This window comes from Eschrichtius robustus, chromosome 19, assembly GCF_028021215.1.
Source record: "Eschrichtius robustus isolate mEscRob2 chromosome 19, mEscRob2.pri, whole genome shotgun sequence".
Classification (NCBI taxonomy): Eukaryota; Metazoa; Chordata; class Mammalia; order Artiodactyla; family Eschrichtiidae; genus Eschrichtius; species Eschrichtius robustus.
The window spans coordinates 56,497,895-56,516,172 of NC_090842.1; the positions used below are offsets into that span (position 1 = coordinate 56,497,895).

General features: G+C 49.8%; 2 protein-coding genes across 2 annotated transcripts; both read left to right on the forward strand.

The window, feature by feature from the left end:
• Window positions 1-639: 639 nt before the first annotated feature.
• LOC137753790 (interferon lambda-4-like) lies at window positions 640-2,097 on the forward strand. The gene is made up of 3 exons (XM_068529146.1): window positions 640-807; window positions 1,796-1,870; window positions 1,999-2,097. Exons 1-3 carry the CDS (start codon window positions 640-642, stop codon window positions 2,095-2,097), a joined length of 342 nt encoding a protein of 113 aa, XP_068385247.1.
• A 3,950-nt stretch (window positions 2,098-6,047) lies between these two features.
• On the forward strand, window positions 6,048-7,382 carry LOC137753063 (interferon lambda-3-like). The gene is made up of 5 exons (XM_068528043.1): window positions 6,048-6,233; window positions 6,513-6,590; window positions 6,860-7,003; window positions 7,112-7,195; window positions 7,284-7,382. The coding sequence occupies exons 1-5, from the start codon at window positions 6,054-6,056 to the stop codon at window positions 7,380-7,382; spliced, it is 585 nt and encodes a 194-aa protein (XP_068384144.1). The 5' UTR covers window positions 6,048-6,053.
• Window positions 7,383-18,278: the final 10,896 nt, after the last annotated feature.

Consider the following 18,278-nt stretch of genomic DNA (forward strand, 5'->3'; position numbering starts at 1 on the left):
TTGAGCATTAAATGAGACATGTACATATAAGTTACTTAGAACAGGGCCCAGTAACACTAAGCACTGTATAAGGGCTGGTTGTTATTATAGAACACAGATAAGGACACCCAGGGTGATGAAAAGAAAGTGAGAGGCTACAGAAAGGGACAGAGACCAGAACTGGTGACAGAGAGCTGGGGCAGAGTCATCGCTGGCACTGGCCCACAGGTGGGTAAAGTCCTCAAACCCCGGCCTGCAACCCTCTGGGCTGATCAGTGGCCAGCAATGACGTTGGGAAAGCTTACCCTGCACGGGGAAGCCCGGTTGCTCACCATTCTCAGCTGGGCACTTAAAAGCCACCATGGAGGGTGCAGGCACCGCTGTCCCAGGTGGACACCACTCTGGACACCACCCAGAGGACAGTGGGAGGCAGGCCCTGCTGCAGCACCAGGCACCAGAGACACATTGTAGGTGAGGATTGAGAGGAGAGAGGCTGAGGGTAGGAGGGGGCCCATCCTGTCTCTTCCCCTGCGTGTGTCCACAGCCCACGCTCTGAGCGTCAGTCCCTCTGCCTCTGCAAGTCTAACCAGAGGCAGGGGCTTGGACTCGGGGCCTTCTCCTTGAGCTCCCTGACGTCTGTCGCGTCCTGCAGGAGAAGAGATGGGGCCGAGTGGCGCAGCCGCGGTGGCCGTGGGGCTGTGGGTCTTGGTGACGGTGGGCGTGGCGGCGGACCCCGAAGTGGTGGAGCCTCCGCGCCGCCTCCTCTCACACTACCGCTCCCTGGACCCCCGGGCGCTGCTGGCCATCAAGGCACTGAGGGACCGCTATGTGAGTGATGCTCAGACGCCCCCGCCCCCTGGACCCCGGGCCCGCGGGCTCGGAGACATCAGTCTTTGTCCCGCGGGGCCCTCGCGTCCTAGCGTCCAGCAGGCACATCTCAGATTTCAGGGTCCAGAATTGGGACCACGACATCTTCCGGGAGGCCCCGGTGGTCAGTTCAGGCACGGCCTTGGTGCGGGTCACAGAGGGGCGCCCCCTCTAGGCGGACTCGGCTCCACATCGGGGCGCAGGCTCCGCACGGGGAGCGCGGGTGCCCTTCAGCCCCGCTCAGCCATCGGAGCGCTGCCTGGTTCGGAACACGATAAGCACAACGGTCCCGGCCAGTCCCGAGCCACGTCCAGGAATCTCCGACGTCCCAGCGCTTCAGGGGCCCTTGCCAGGAGACTCCGCGTCACCCCAGCCCTTGTCCCGCAGGAGGAAGAGACGCTGAGCTGGAGGCCGCGCAACTGCTCGTTCCGCCGGAGGAGGGACCCTCCGCGGCCTTCCGTGAGGCCCGAGGCCGGCGGGCGGGGAGGGGGGGGTGGGGTGGGGGTGGGGGAGCGCGGGCTGGCGCGCCGCCCCGTCTAACTCCCGCCGGGTCCCCGCAGTCCCGTGCGCTGCTCCGCCAGGTGGCCCGCGGCCTCGCCGACGCCCAAGACGTGCTGAGCAGCCTGCCGAGCCCCGAGCTGTTCCCCGGCGTCGGCCCGACCCTGGAGCTGCTGGCGGCCGCGGGGCGGGACGTGGCGGCCTGCGTGAGTGCGCTGCGCCCTGGCCCCGCACCCCTCCCGGCTCGCTCTGCGCCCCTGGTCTCAAGGCCAGGCCCCCCGACTGCGAATCTGTCCCGTGAGGCCAGAAACGGGCGCAGACACGATTCACGTCCTCTCGGTGTCCCCAGATCCGGGCTTTGGTCTGCGGCTGGGAGGGTGAGGGGCGGAGTCACCTGGGAGGGGAGGCTCGGTTCCCCGCCGCCTGCACTGACCTCCCGTTCTCCCTCCAGCTCGAGCTGGTCCGGCCAGGCTCCCGGAGGAAGTCCCTGCGGCGGCCCGGGAGGCGTCCCCAGACTCGCACAGCTGTGAGTGGAGCAGGCGGGAAAGCGGCTAGACGGGAGGCCGGCTTGGAGCCGTGCGGGTCTGGAGGGGGGGTCTGTCGGGGAAGGAGATTCCTGACTCAGCCCCGCTCCGCCTGCTTCCCGGGCTGCAGGGCTCGCCTCGGTGCCACGAAGCCACCGTCATCTTCAACCTCCTGCGCCTGCTCGCGTGGGACCTGCGGCTGGCGGCGCACTCGGGTCCTTGTCTGTGATCCCGCCGCGGCTCCGCCTGGGACCCGAAGCCCCGGGGGCACCTGGTTGCGGACGCCGCCCTCCTCCGTGGCCCCATCGGCCCAGGCGGGTCTCTCAGCCTGGACCCGCCGGCGCTGGTGCCAGAGGCGCCCTTTTCCTAAAGACCAGAACGAGTTCCCCCGGAAGCAGCGGTATTTCTGCGCGATGCGTTGCCCTAGGATCTTCCCGGGCCCGGGCTGGCAGGAAAAGACTGGAGTCCGTGTCCGCCTTGGTCGCTGACCACCACGTACCATGGACCAGTTTCTACTTCTGTGGTTACAGGAACAGCCCTGTCTCATGACAGGTCCCACCCCCTGCTTTGAACCTTCAATGCCCGCTTTGCGATTCCATGAATATGTGACTCTTGGACCTCCCGGCTGGGGAGGCCTCATTCCCTCAGGGACTGGGTAGTGAAAGGGCCAAAAGTCTTCTGGATAAGTAGTTTTTTGAATTCTGTTACTTAAGTGTGTTTTGTATTTATGAAGTTCCTGTGTGTATTTGCTGTTCTGTCTTCTGTTGTTAATTTATTGCCAATTATTAAATATTTTTGCATTTCTGCGGGTTGTTTATTCCGTGATCATTTTGAGGGGGGCTGTTCAGCACAAAATGCTGAGACAGGGAAATCAGGTGACCTGAGTTTCAGTTCTGCCCCTGCCACTTAAGTGTTGCGTGTCTGGGCAAATTACTTCTCTCTGAGCCTCAGTTTACTCATTTATGCCATGGCATTGTTACACTTCCCTTGCAGTGAGTACTATACATTGAAATAATGTTTCTGAAGCTTCCAGCTGAAGCCACAGAATGGCCTTAATAATTGGTCTCGATTAAATAATCACACACATAAATGCAGAACAATTGTACTTTTAAAATTTGTCTGCATCTGTGGATGGGCAATCTTCGTGGCCAACTGCAAAGCCTGTTTCCCAAGGTCACACAGCTAGAGAGGGTCGGAGCCAGGTTTGAGCCCCAGAGTCTAGCCCCAGCTCCCATGCTCCTAGCCACTCCCCTGAACTTCCTTTCTAAGAGAAACAGTATGATGTTGAGGGATTTTGAGATACTTTGTCAATTTTCAGGATTCACAGTTGCTGCAGTGTGTCCTCCCCTGATGTAAGGCCGATGCAATGAATAGATACTGACCAGAACACTGGTAGGTGACTTGGGCACATCCCTGCTGTTGCTTTTATTTTTTAAAAAATGTTTATTTATTTTGGCTGCTCTGGGTCTGAGTTGCGGCATGCATGCAGGATCTAGTTCCCCTACCAAGGATCTAACCGTGCCCCCTGCACAGAGTCTTACCCACTGGACCCCCAGGGAAGTCCACCTGCTGTTACAGATGAACCTATCTGCAGGGCAGGAATAGAGACGTGGACCTAGAGAATGGACATGTGGACAGAGTGGGGGCAGGGGAGGGTGGGACGAAGTGGGAGGTTAGGACTGACATATATACACTACCATACGTAAAATAGATAGCTAGTGGGAACGTGCTATAAAGCACAGGAAGCTCAGCTCGGTCGGTGCTCTGTGACGACCTAGATGGGTGGGATGGGGGGCGTGGGAAGGAGGTCCAGGACGGAGGGGATATAGGCATACATATAGCTGATTCACTTCATTGTACAGCAGAAAGTAATACAACATTGTAAAGCAATTATACTCCAATAAAAAAAATGTCTAAAAAACGTTACGTATCAGAGCTCAGAGATATTCCCAACTGAGGACTTTGGTCCACCCTCTCCCCAGAATTATGAATGAGGGAAAGAGGGGGTGGGAGTAATAGTCAAAAGGACTCCACACCTTCTGTTCGAGACGTCCCTTACCTCCAAGTCAGGAGATGTAGCTACACTGGGGCACTTGAGTGCAGTGGGTACTCTCTAGTGTCAGACAGAACTCAGTTAATACCCTGCCCTCACCACTTATTTGCTGTATGACCTTGGACAAGTCTCTTAACCCCTCTGAGTCCCTGCAGTTTCCTCTGTATTTGAAATGTAGGCAAAGCACAGGATGTCCTTGGTGCTACCATGAGTATTCAGTAGCACATTGTGAGGGAATTCCCTGCCATTCGAGTGGTCAGGACGCTGCGCTTTCACCGCTGAGGGTCCGGTTCAATCCCTGGTCGGGGAACTGAGATCCTGCAAGCGGCACGGCCAGAAACAACAGCGACAACAAACCACGTTGTGGCAGAGCCTCTGTGAACAGGGTGAGACATACACAGGCCCACAGAAGGAGCGGGGTGCCTCTGCTTTCCTTTTTCACTGACTGTTCCCTTTTCCTGGAAGGCTCCCCCTCAGATCTCCACAGGGCTCCCTCCCTCACTTCGTTTAGGTCTTCCCTCAAATGTCATTTCATTACCTTAGTTAATACAGACTTCCTCTCGCACTCTGCTCTCGTCCCTGCTTCATTTCTTTCATTTTCCATTATCTGACTTTACCTAACGTAATACATACCACATGCCTAATCCCCGTGTCCCAGAGAGGTACTATCTGGTACCTCTCTCTAGTAAAAAGCCCCATGAAGGATTGTTTCATGTCTTTTCTTTTTCCAATGCTCTCTTCCTGGCACCTTGAGCAGGGTCTGACCCAAAGTGGGGGTGGGAGGGCAAATAAGTACTTGGTGAATGAATGAAGGCGTTTTTCTCAAACCCACCTGATTTCCCTGAAGTACTGGTCACAGCTCAATTTCATAGCACATCCTCCTATTCCTGGGTCCTTCTGGGCCTGACAGTCAGAGAACAGGTTAGTGCAGGCTCCCGACCGCCCCCATTCTGTCTCTATCGGTACCAGGTGGGGAAGGGTGGGGAGGAGCTGGTGTCCTCGCTTAATTCACGAGTGTTTTGCCTTTCTCACTCTCTCTCCCACCCGCAGCAGCACCCCTGGACCTTCTGCCATCTCCTAAACAGCCTCCCTCTTGGAAGTTCCAGGTTCTTCATGGCAACACCTCCTACAGGTGCCTTTTCCCTCTACTCCCTGTACTGGGGCCTCTGCAAAAATGGAAGTCCCTCTGTCCCCTCCCCACCCCAGTCCTAGATCAGCCTGGGCACCGGTGCAGGAGACCCGCCGTGTGGGGCTGAAGGCTGCCCCAGCCCTGATTTTGACTTCGTTACTCACTTTCTTTTTTTTTTCTTTTTTTTTAAATGGTTGTTTGTTTTTTTTTAAATTTATTTATTTTATTTATTTATGGCTGTGTTGGGTCTTCGTTTCTGTGCGAGGGCTTTCTTTAGTTGCGGCAAGCGGGGGCCACTCTTCATCGCGGTGCACGGGCCTCTCACCATCGCGGCCTCTCTTGTTGCGGAGCACAGGCTCCAGACGCGCAGGCTCAGTAGTTGTGGCTCACGGGCCCAGTTGTTCCGTGGCATGTGGGATCTTCCCAGACCAGGGCTCGAACCCGTGTCCCCTGCATTGGCAGGCAGATTCTCAACCACTGCCCCACCAGGGAAGCCCATCGTTACTCACTTTCTTGGAGGTGAGCGTGAATGGATGTCAGTTTCTCTTTCCCTCAGCGGCTCACATGGCTCACAGGCCCCGCCCTGCTCTGGGCTTTCCCAGCCTGCACCTCCGCTGGTGCCGGTGTCAGCCTCTAGCTGCGTTTTCACTTTTCCTACATCAGCTGGGATTGCCCAGCTGCACAGGCTAAAAGCTGCGCCATGGAACTCAGGCAGGAATTGCACCTCAGACGGAGCTGGAAGTTCAGAGGCACGGACAGAGCAACGAGCTGAGATCCAGAAGAGGAGGCTGAAGTCAGAGACGCCAGACGAGACTGAGAGACCCCAGGCGGCAGCCTCAGAGTGGACACTTGATCCCCCATCTGCTGACAGAGACCAGAGAGCAGGAATGAAGCTGGGTCAGCCCCTACATCACTGTCTGGGACCCTCACCTCCCCAGAGCCTCCACCCTCACCCCCTGACGCCCTCCCTCCCCTCATCTTTCTGTCCTTCCTTAACACAGACATGGCCCCGGGCTGCACGCTGGTGCTGATGCTGATGACCGTGGCGCCGAGCAGGACAGGAGCAGTTCCTGTGCCCTCGCCCCTCGGGGCCCTCCCAGGTGCACGGGGCTGCCACATGGCCCAGTTCAAGTCTCTGTCCCCACAAGAGCTGCAGGCCTTCAAGAGGGCCAAGGACGCCTTTGTGAGTCTCCCCCGACCCCTCCTGCAGTGGGCGACCCTCCACCCCTCCCTCTGGGCGCTCCCCGGCTACCTGGGCTGAAGGTGGGCCTGCCCTCCCCGCACTGGGCTGACCTCCACCCTCCCCGCGGTGGGCGATCTCCTGTCCTCCTGCGGTGGACGCGCCTCTGCGGTCCTTTTGCAAGTTCACCTCCCGTCCTCCTGTTGTTGGCCATCCTCCAGTCTCCCTGGGGTCTCCCCTCTGTCCCTCCCCCTGTGGGCTGACCTTGCCCTTGCTCTCTAGGAAGAGTCGCTCTTGCAGAAGGACTGGAACTGCAGCTCCCGCCTCTTCCCCAGGACCCGGGACCTGAGGCAGCTGCAGGTGAGTTGGGAGAGTCAGGCCCGCCTGCCCTCACCTGCCCGCCCCGCTCCGGCTCTGCAGGTGGCCCCTCACCTCCTCCTTCTCTCACGTCCTTCTCTCCCTGCCCTCCCCACCCGTCCCCTGACCCCTTCCCCTCAGCCAAGCACATCGGCTCTCACCTGACCCCGACTTTCACCTTCCACTGTCCCTTCCTCTGTCCCCCTCACCTGTGCCTCCTCGCCTGTTCTCTCTCATGTGCAACTCTCACCTGTCTTCTGTCTCCTCCTCAGGTGTGGGAGCGCCCCGTGGCCTTGGAGGCTGAGCTGGCCCTGACACTGAATGTCCTGGAGGCCACGGCTAACTCATCCCTGGACCACATCCTGGACCAGCCCCTTCACACGCTGCACCACATCCACTCCAAGCTCCAGGCCTGTGTGAGTGCTCGGGGCACCCGGGCCGTGTCTGGGCTCTGGCCACCTGTACGTCCCCCTCTGTCCCAGGCCCTGCCTCACACCCTCAACACCACCCTCCTCTGCCCACAGGTCCCAGCTCAGCCCACAGCAGGCCCCAGGCCCCGGGGCCGCCTCCACCACTGGCTGCACCGGCTCCAGGACGCCCCGAAGAAGGTGAGTGACCGGGGAGGGGAAACCGATGGCTGGGCTCAGCTGCGAGCCCAGACATGGGAGCTACTGAGCCATCCCCCTCTCCCCCCAGGAGTCCCGGGACTGCCTCGAAGCCTCTGTCATGTTCAACCTCTTCCGCCTCCTCACCCGGGACCTGAAATGTGTTGCCAGTGGAGACCAGTGTGTCTGACCCCAGAGACCCACCTGCAACGTGTCTCAGCATCTTCGATATTATTTATGCGTCAAAACCCCTTTTTTTAATTTATTGCCTCCAAATCACTATTTTTATATTTATGTGTGTGATTTATCAAGCTCAGACCCCATAAAATGTTTATTTTTCTACTTTTTATAAAAACTGTACAAATAAACAATGAAGAAAAGATGCTCTTTGTGGTGTGGGACTGTGTGTGTGTGTGTGTGTGTTGGTTTTTCTTTGCTGCCATAACAAATTCTCACAAACTGAGCATATCAACACAACACAAATTCATTATCTTACATTTCTGCAGGTCAGAAATCCGGGTGGGCTCAGCTAATTTCCCTGCTGTGGGTCTCACAAGGCTGATCAAAGTGTGGCTGGCTGGATTGTTTCGGAAGCTCTGTGCAGGATACGCTTCCAAACTCATTTAAGTTGTTGGCAGAATTCTATTCCTTGCGGTTGTCAGACTGAGATCCTTTTTTCCTGCTGGCTGTGAGGGCCCATCCTTAGCTCTTCGCAACTTCTTTCTGGTCCCTGCACGTTGACCCTACCTCTCAGAGTCTGTAATGGTGAGTCAAATCCTTCTCATGCTTGGAATCCCTCTCATTTCTCCTTCTGCCACATTTCTCTTCTACTTCCAGCCTGAGAAAGTTCTCTGCTCTTAAGAACTCGTGTGTTTAGACTGGGTCCACTCAGGGAATCCAGGATAATCTCTCTCTTTTAGAGTCCATAAATCTTAATTACATCTGCAAAGTCCCTTTGGCATGTAACAGGGGATATTCGTAGGTCTGAGATTGTGGGTTGGCACTTTGGGGGCCATAATTCATCCTCCCACAGTGTGTGTGTGATGGTATGATGGTGTCACTAGATTGCATTCTGTTATAAGTAAAGTAATATTAACTCAAAGTGCCTTAATATTGAGAACATTTATTATTGTACAGGATGAGAAATCTCAAACAGCAGGGTCCATTTAAGCTGAGCTGTCCAATATGGCTCCCAGATCACATGTAGCCATTGTTCACTTGAAAGGTAACTAGTACAAGCCAAGCTGTGCTCTAAGTATAAAATATCCTCCAGAATTTAACGACTTCTTATTTTTCTTATTTTTCTTTTTCCAGATGTTGCCTGCCAAGTTTCTCTATGGTTACTTTTTTTCTCTTTGTAGTTAATAAGGATGTGGAGAGAGTTTGAGACCATGTAAATTCCCATTACTTCTCAAACTCTGAGCCATTCATTTTAGCATCCGTTGTTGGAGTTTGTCTTACAGTTACTATTATGACCATTACCAAATAGTGAGCCTCTAATGTCATCATTCTTTCTACATTTCTTAGTCGACATTCTACTCTTAGGAAGAGCTTTCCTCCACTTCCTGATTCATGTATTTACCAATGGCTTTATGTCAACATGGACTCATGAGTTATTAGTTTATAATTGTAGTTCTTTACTATCATTTATCGTGACGCTCAAGTTGTCCCAGATGAGACCAATGGGAACCTTTTCAAGAGGGCTCATGTCCTTTTGATGTGTCCCCATCATTTGTTGAGCACCTCCTCGCTTTCTGGTGTCAGATTCCCAGGCTCCTTTTGTAATTTTCCTGCCTCATCTCTGTAACTCTGGCCATTTCCCCAAGGAGCTCTGGTTCCTTTTAGTGGAGAACAGTATTTAGAAACCAAGACCTGGTGAACTGATTGCTACAAGGATATCATTGCTTCTGCTCTCTCTCAGTGGATAGAACTAGGAAATAGATGTGTGTACATACAGAATTTTAATTTACTGTTTAAAAGATTTAAAATCATTAATAATTTTACATTGATTATATATTTAAATTATATTTTGGGTATACTGGGTCAAATAAAGTATATTTTAAATTAATTTCTTATGTATTTTTTAACTTTTTAAGCATGGTTACTGAAAATTTTAAATGGTATGCATGGCTCACATAATATTTATACTGAAGTGTGCCAGTTTAGAGAGCATGATGTCATAGTGGAGCCAGGGTTTTTCCATCTGGCTGCTCCTCCACCCTCAGTGTATCAGTACTGTCTCCCCTTATGGTCATAAGATGGCTGCCACAGCTCCAGCCATCACACAACCACATAATTGTCTATAAAGCTGGATGACAGAGACTCCAGCTAGCTGTCTCTATATCTGTTATCCCTTCTTCCTTTACCTAGTGGATTTAAGAGTGCTCTACTAAAGACAACATTTTCCAGTTTTCCACACACCTATGGCACTATGTTTTGGCCAATGCAAATGAGTGAAAGCAATCTGAGCACCTTATGACTTGGTCCTTTAAAGGAAATGGCAATGCCCTCCTCGTTTCCTGTCTCCACTCTTGCTGAATGACAGAAATGAGAGCAGCCATCTTATTTTGCCAGTTTTGTAGGATATTTACAGTGGATATAGAATTCTGTGTTGACAGCTTTCTTTTTCTTTCAGTACATTAAAGATTCAAGGGTAATTTACATACAGACTTAGGTCCTCTTTCTCTGGGGCTCCCTCCATATTAGGATTTCTCCTCTCAGTTTCCAACTACTCTTGCCACCCTGAACTCTAGGGTCTGATACTTCAAGTCAATGACTGGTTTTCTGCTTGAATTCAAGCTGTCCCTTGCCACATGAACAGGGGTGCGTCCTCAGAGGAAAAGCCATATGAACTTGATCTCACATAGTGTGTTCTATTCTTTTTTTTTTTCCTTCAGCTTTAATGAGATATGATTGACACATAACTTCACATAAGTTTAAGGTATACAACATGTTGATTTGATACATTTATATGTGGCAAAATGATTACCACCATAACATTAGCTAACACCTCCATCCATCCCATCACATAATTCTCATTTCTTTTTTGTGGTGAGAACATTTAAGATCCAGTCTCTTGCAACTTTCAAGTATATAATGTAGTGCTCTGATGAATTTCACACCTAGGTAACTGACATTTTAAGATGTGAGAGGAATTCCCTGGCAGTCTAGTGGTTAGGACTCAGGGCTTTCACAGCTGTGGGCCGGATTCAGGGAAATAAGATCCTGCAAGCCATACAGAGTGGCCAAAAAAAAAAAAAAAAGACATGAAACCTCTACATCATCCTGTGCCTTTTTCAACTCAATTCTTTCTACGACATGGACAGTCACTAATCTGCTTCTGGCTGCTGTAGATTAGTTTTTCCTGCCTGCTCTACAAATTCATACAGTGGGAATTATACAGAATTATACACTGTGTACTCTGTTGTGTGGGTTTTTTTTCTTTCACTCAACATAATGGTCTTGAACTGCATCCACGTGTATATCTTGTTTTTTCCTTTCACTGCTGAAAAGTATTCCCTTGTATGGGAATCATTACAAATCACATGTGACTTTCTGTGTCTAGCTTCTCTAAGATCTTTATGGCGAAAAAGAGCCAAAAGAATTAGAATTGAAGCTTGTGGAGAGAGCTTGGGATTCCAAAATGGGATCGAGGCAGTATATATTAGGGTATTGGCAGTAGCCAAAATGTACCATTTTGTGGCCAAGAGAATGGTCTGTGACAGCCTTCAAATGGCGCCACCTGCTGAGTTGGAAGGAAGGTATTGGACAATCCATATAAACTAGAGATGCAGGGGAGGTACCATTAGGGGACCTGGGAGGTGTATCCATATTTCCCTTGGAAGAGCTGATCTTGCCTCCTGCCTCAGATAATTGCTGTTGAGCCTCTTGCTGTTCTGACTGAAAATCCTCGTATTTGGCTTTCTTGAGTTTCGCGCTACGATTCTTGAACCAAACCTGCAGGACTGTTGGATGTATGTCCATTTTTGAGGCCATTTCTCTCTGAAGGCTAGGGGTGGGGTATGGGTTTTTATTGAAAAGGAAGTTCAAATCTGCCAATTGTTTCTTCGTGAACGTAGTTCGTTTCCTTTTTGGATGCTTCTGGTACTTTCCTTTTGAAAGGTCGTCTGGATCCGACACCCTGTAATCTAGATGTGCTTCCATGCTGTGGTCTAGTAATAAGCGAAGAAGTCCATTCTTTATTTTATTTTATTTTTGGCCATGCTGCTCGGCTTGCAGGATCTTAGTTCCCCAACCAGGGATCGAACCCGTGCCCCCTGCAGTGGAGGGCACAGTCCCAACCACTGGACCACCAGGGAATTCCCAGTGTCTTCCATTCCTTAAAAGGCTGAATCCCCTCCAGCTTCTGCCTGTGTCTGGTTTCTCTCCAGTGCCTTCAAATAGTTGGGTTTTTGTTTTGTTTTGTTTTTTAATATTTTGTTCAGAGTTGGCAATTGCTGTCTGTGGGGAAATGAGACAGTACCCTCTCACCTGTCCATGTCGTACCTTTCTCCTCCTCCTGTTCTCCCTCAGGTGAGTGATTTTTCACTTGGGGTCTCTCCCATGGTTGCAGTTGGATGTCAGCTGGGATTTGATTGATCTGAAGGCTTGACGGGTCTGGAGGCAGTTGATGGCTCACCCACAGGGCAGCTGTTGGCTGGGAGTTCAGCTGGGCATGCTGAGAAGAGCGCTTACAGGTGGCTTCTCTGCCACTATTGGCTGAACCTTGACCCACCCACGCTGGGTGCAAGAGGCACGGATTCTTTCCCAAGACCAGAACGAGTTCCCTGGATGCAGTGACATTTCCGTGGGATGCATGGCCAGAATATCTTTCCAGGTGGTCAGTAGAAGACTTGATTCCTGGGTTGCTTTGGTCACTGACCCCCACATACCATGAACCAGTCTGACATAATTGCCTGGGTTCCTCTGACCATTACAGGGTTGGTCCTCTAATGTGAATCCCCAACACCTTTTGGGGATTTTATAAATCTGTCACTCTTGGACCTCCCCACCTGAGCAGGTCTTGTTCCCTGAGGGATTTGGGGATCATAGATGTCAAAGTTCCCAGTTATGATACTTTGGGTCCTGCTATTTATGTGTCCTCGTGTTTGCAAACCCTGTACCTCTGGTGTCATTCTTTTCTCCTGGCGTCAATTCATTTTCATTATCAAATGGTGTTACACTTACGAGTGGGAGCAGTCATTCTGAGACAGTGTGAGTGGAGGAAGCCCAACTCTGAACTCAGACCTGAATTTGATACCCAGATGGAACATTTATCTGCTGAGTGACATTTAGTAATATACTTGCCTTTCCTGGCCTCTAGATTTCTTCATCTGAAGATAACTTAGGGATACCTCTCTTTTTTTATTTTTATTTTTATTTATTTATGGCTGTGTTGGGTCTTCGTTTCTGTGCGAGGGCCCTCTCCAGTTGCGGCAAGCGGGGGCCACTCCTCATCGCGGTGCGTGGGCCTCTCACTATTGCAGCCTCTCTTGTTGCGGAGCACAGGCTCCAGACGCGCAGGCTCAGCAATTGTGGCTCACGGGCCCAGCTGCTCCGCGTCATGCGGGATCTTTCCAGACCAGGGCTCGAACCCGCGTGCCCTGCATCGGCAGGCAGACTCCCAACCACTGCGCCACCAGGGAAGCCCAGGGATACCTCTCTTTGAAAGGTTCATTTATTCATGCACGCAGCCATTCAGTCGTCCATTCATTATATACATGGACAGTATTTCCTAGCTGCCTGTTATTTGCCAGTATTGGGAATACAGATCCACAAGCCCCTGTCCTCGGGGACCTTCAGACTGGGGAGGGAGCTGGTCATTAAAATTTGAAGAACAGAAAGGAGGCCAGTGTGCTGCAGTCCAGAACTCCACGGAGAGGTGGCTAGGAGTGAAGTTAGACAGGTAGATAGGGACCAGGGCCTTGGGTGTCTGTGAGATCTTTAAGCACTTGGATTTTCCTGGAAGATACATAGGCAGTCACTGCAGAGTTTTAAGCAAAGAAGCAACTGCTCCAGTTTATGTTTCTAAAAGTTCAGGACTCATAAGAGGAAAGCACCCAGGAATGCCTAAGGGTAGAGGAGGGAGTTTGGGTGTGAGATGATGGTGATGTGTATTCACGTAGAGAGGTTCTTCTGTAAATTAGAAACAATATACGTAAAGCAATTAGCATCTCACCTGGTGGATAAAAGTATCTCAAGTACGATAAAGGAGACAGTATGGTTGTAGTGGTTAAAAATGCAAGCTCTGAGGTCACAGAGATCTTAGAATCCCAACTTCTGCTCGCTTAGTTACTGCATGACCTTGGGCAAGTCAGTTAAACTTTTAGTTTCCAATCAGTAAACTATATTATAATATCCTTCATCACTGGGTGGTAGTGGGAATTAAATGTGTTAAATCATGTCAAGTACCAAGGCACAGTCCCTGGCACAACCTAAGGACTCGTTATTAAATCAATATATCACCATTAAAAATTTTTTCTAACATGTGAACTGTCAAAGAAGAGAGGAAGCTTTATCCTAGGGCCCTAATCTCTAAAATGGATGAAGGAGACACAGTCGTTGTCAGCCCAGCAAAAATTTCTCATGTCATTCTTTGTGGCACAGCCCTTCCCCCATGTCATTCTTGATTGACCTAAACCAACCTACACAAGCCCTCTTGCTAAAGACTCGTGTAGGCTTGGCTATGTGACTGCGTCAGCCAGGATCCCCGCAGGAGACCAAATGGTCAAATGGGGTAAGGGAGTTACATAAGCAACAAAGTACAGATGTGGGGTATGGTTAGGGGAAACCAACACAGGGCAGCACCTGGGCCCACCCAACAGCCGGAAGCTATCACTGTTCCTAAACCACCAGAAGGGACCTGGGAGGGAGCCGTTACCAGTCCCCTGACAGAGATTCTGGAACATCACTGCTGCCAGCCCACAGCCCAGCAGGAAAGTAGGAGAGTAAATACCCACCTGCTCTCTTTTCCTCTATCCAATTTTCTGCTAACACCTCCCATTGCTGAACCCAGCTGGAAGACAGAAGGCAAGGGAGTCCCAACTGATGTAATCCACATTCCCGGACTTAGAGCAGAGAGGAGAGTGAATCCAGAGGGAAAAGAGAGGACATGTTTTCGGACTTCCCTGGCGGTCCAGTGGTTAAGACTCAGTGTATCCACTGCAGGGGGCACGGGTTTGAACCCTGGTCAGGGAACTAAGATCCCCTCGTGGCGCACGGCGTGGTCAAAAAAAAAAGGAGAGAGGACGTGTTTCACAGTGATCCAATTGGCCCATGATTAGGGGAATTGGCTTGCGGGGAGGTGGATGCTCTAAGAAAGGTTTTGTTTTTGTTTTCTTTCTTTCTTTTGGCTGTGTTGGGTCTTCGTTGCTGCACGCGGGCTTTCTCTAGTTGCGGCGAACGGGGGCTATTCTTCGTTGCGGTGCACAGGTTTCTCGGTGCGGTGGCTCTCTTGTTGCGGAGCACGGGCTCTAGGCGCGTGGGCTTCAGTAGTTGTGGCTCGTGGGCTCTAGAGCGCAGGCTCAGTAATTGTTGCGCACGGGCTTAGTTGCTCCACGGCATGTGGGATCTTCCTGGACCAGGGATCGAACCCGTGTCCCCTGCATTGGCAGACGGATTCTTAACCACTGCGCCACCAGGGAAGCCCTCTAAGAAAGGTTTTATGGTGTTTCATTCGGTAGGCTGAAAAATGGCTCTCCCAAAGATATCCATGTCCCAATCCCTGGGACCTGTAAATGTGACCTTATTTCGGGGGGGGAAAAAAAAGGTTTTTTTAGATGTGATTAAATTAAGTTTTTGAGATGGGATTATCCTGGATTATCAGGGTGAGACTGAAATGCTATGGCAAGCATCATGATAAGAGAGACACAAAGGGAGAGAATCCCCTGGTGGTCCAGTGGTTAGGACTTCGTGCTTTCACTGATGAGGGCCTGGGTTTGATCCCTGGTCTGGGAACTAAGATCCCCTCAAGCTGCATGGCCAAAAAAAAAAAAAGAAAAGAAAAGAGAGAGAGAGAGACAGAGGGAGATTACACACAGAGAAGAGGAGGCGGGAGGAACATGACCAGGGAGGCAGACATGGAGAGATGCAGCCACAAGCCAAGGAGTGCCGGCAGCCACCAGAAGCTGGAAGAGGCGAGGAACAGATTCTCCCCTAGAGCTGCCAGAAGGAGCATGGCTCTGCTAACACATTGATTTTTGGCCCAGTGGTCCTGATTATAGCCTTCTGGCCTCACAAAGGTGAAAGAATAAATTTCTGTTGTTTTATGCCACAATATTGGAGGTAATTTGTTACAGTAGCCATGGCAAACTTATACAGTTCATTACAGAGACCAGGACCAATTCTGGTTAATGTCTGCAGTAAGGGATTTATTATAGGGTGATAAGTGGCTTACAGAAGTGTCAGGAAGGTTGAACAAATAGATTCTGTGTTGACCATTCAGGTATAACTTTAAGAGCCAAACCATAAACCAGAGCTTTTCAAAGGCCCACTTCCTTTCTAGGATCAGGATCCTGACTGCTTAATTAGGAATTGGCTTCCACCGCCATGATCAGGAAGGCCACAGGCCACACAACCAGGGATCTGTCACAGTTACGGGACACCTGCCATCTGGAAACTGCTATGATCAGAAAGACCACCACAAAAAAGCAGACACTTCCATGGGGGTAGAGCCAGCAGAAGAATGGCCTCCACCCCTCATCCATCATTCAAATCTGGTCTGAGTGCATCTGGTTGGAAGAACCCAAATGTAAGGCAGATCCCAGCTGCACCGGAGTCAGAAATGTTGTTTTAAACCTTTCAGCCCCTGCAGGCAGGACAGCATACAAGAGGGAAGTTGAAATGAATGCAGAGCATCAACCTACATATTCAAGACAGGTTTCCTGGTTGCTAATAGGACCAGGAGATCCTTCCATCCCCTTCTTACCCTAGATGTCGCTGTGTCTCCATGTGATGCCTGGAGCTGCAGCAGCCATCTTGGGACCATAAGGATCTGAGGACAAGTCAATTCTCTAAGACTAGCAGATCAGAGAGAAGGAAGGAATCTAAGCCTTCCATACTTCCTTCATCTTCTAAAATGCATTAACTACCCTCCAGAGCCACCTACATTTAGATTCCTTAATTGTGATGAAATACATTCTCCTTAATGCTTAAGCCCAGTTGAGACAGTGTTTCCAGTTACTTGCAGCCAATGCATCCTGGTGACCTCACACAGGCATGCTTTCTGTGTGGAAATAGAGGGCCTCATATAAAACAGCAGCGTTCTTTTATGTAAATATTTACCAGTTTGCATCTGCCCATGTACTAGTCACTGGAGTTTTAGTAATGATAAGACAGACCCTTCCTTGTCCTTATGGAGTTTCAGACATTTTTCTTTATCCTTTAAGGTCTAACGAGATCCCCTCTTCCTCTGAGAGGCCTTCATTGGCTCCATCAGTAAGTCACATTCACCTTTCTTCCTACACACTTTGCACATGACACATACTGAGTGTATGAGCTCTTTCTTAATGTGGCCTCTGAGTCCTCAGAGGGCTGGGACGGTGGGCCACACTGGATTCCAGTATCGAGGACAAAGGCCTGGACTCTGCAGATGCCAGAAATACAGATGTCAGAAGTATGTGATTCTTATATGTGGAATCTAAAATATGACACAAATGAAGTTATTTACAAAACAGAAACAGACTCACAGACACAGAAAACAAACTTATGGTTACCAAAAGGGAAATGGGGGCGGGAGGAGGGATAAATTAGGAGTTTGGGGTTACCAGATACAAACTACTATATATAAAATAGATAAACAACAGAGTCCTACTATATACTAGAGGGAACTATATTCAATATCTTATAATAACATAATATAATGGAACAGAATATGAAAAAGAATATATACATGTGTATGTATACGTACATATGTATACGTACATATATATAAAACTGAATCAATTTGCTGCACACCAGAAACTAACATTGTAAATCAACTGTACTTCAGTAAATAAGTACATAAATACATAAATAAGTGAAAGAAATACGTGATTAATGAATGAAGGAATGAACCAACAACTATAGTGAAGTCATCACCCCTGAGGTGGGACATTACCTCAGGGGAGCCCCTAGGAGAGAAAGTCCAATTGCTCTGGGACCCCAGAAATCATCAAGAAATGTCCTCCCAAAGAATTTTGTCCACTTACTCAATAAATATCTACTGAGTACCTACCCTGTGACAGGCCCTGAACTAAGTGACGACTGGACACTGTGATGATCAAGAGCGCCAGGTCCTGCCCTCATAGAGTTCCCAGGCCAGTTACTCTCAAACTCCTCAGCACTTGGTATTTTTAGTCCTTCTATTTAAAATCATTCAGGTGAGTGAGTAGTGGTGTCTCATTGTGATTTTAATTTGCATTTCCCTAATGACTAAAACGATGAGCATGGTTTCATATTGTTATTTACAATCTATATATCTTTGTTGGTGAAGTGTCTGTTCAAAACTTTTGCTCACTTTTATTGGATTCTTTGGCTTATTATTGAGTTGCAATTTTCAAAAATATATTCTGGATAAAAAGCCTTTATCTAATCATTGTTTTGCAAATATCTTCTCCCCATCCATGGCTTGTCTTTTCCTGTCTTAACCTTGTCTATTTTTTTTTTTTTTTTGAAATGAGAAGTGACTATTTTTTTTTTAAATCAGTTTACTGTTTTTATTTTATTTATTTATTTATTTATTTTGGCCGCGTTGGGTCTTCGTTGCTGTGTATGGGCTTTCTCTAGCTGCGGCAAGCGGTGCAGTGTGCGGGCTTCTCATTGCGGTGGCTTCTCTTGTTGCGGAGCACGGGCTTCTAGGCGTGCGGGCTTCAGTAGTTGCAGCACGCGGGCTCAGTAGTTGTGGCTCGCGGGTTTAGTTGCTCCGTGGCATGTGGGATCTTCCCGGACCAGGGCTCGAACCCATGTCCTCTGCATTGGCAGGCAGATTCTTAACCACTGCGCCACCAGGGAAGTCCCTATTTTTTATATATAGCTTTTTTGAGATATAATTGACATACAATAAACTGCACATATTTAAGTTTACAATTTGAACAATTTTGACGTATGA

What these genes read in the sequence shown, in the direction of transcription:
- LOC137753063 (XM_068528043.1), top strand. Translation starts at nt 6,054, where the DNA reads ATGGCCCCGGGCTGCACGCTGGTGCTGATGCTGATGACCGTGGCGCCG. An exon ending in AGAGGGCCAAGGACGCCTTT is followed by an intron (nt 6,234 to 6,512) that starts GTGAGTCTCCCC and finishes CTTGCTCTCTAG; the next exon opens with GAAGAGTCGCTCTTGCAGAA. An exon ending in TCCAGGACGCCCCGAAGAAG is followed by an intron (nt 7,196 to 7,283) that starts GTGAGTGACCGG and finishes CTCTCCCCCCAG; the next exon opens with GAGTCCCGGGACTGCCTCGA.
- LOC137753790 (XM_068529146.1), top strand. Translation starts at nt 640, where the DNA reads ATGGGGCCGAGTGGCGCAGCCGCGGTGGCCGTGGGGCTGTGGGTCTTG. An exon ending in AGGCACTGAGGGACCGCTAT is followed by an intron (nt 808 to 1,795) that starts GTGAGTGATGCT and finishes TTCTCCCTCCAG; the next exon opens with CTCGAGCTGGTCCGGCCAGG. An exon ending in GTCCCCAGACTCGCACAGCT is followed by an intron (nt 1,871 to 1,998) that starts GTGAGTGGAGCA and finishes CCCGGGCTGCAG; the next exon opens with GGCTCGCCTCGGTGCCACGA.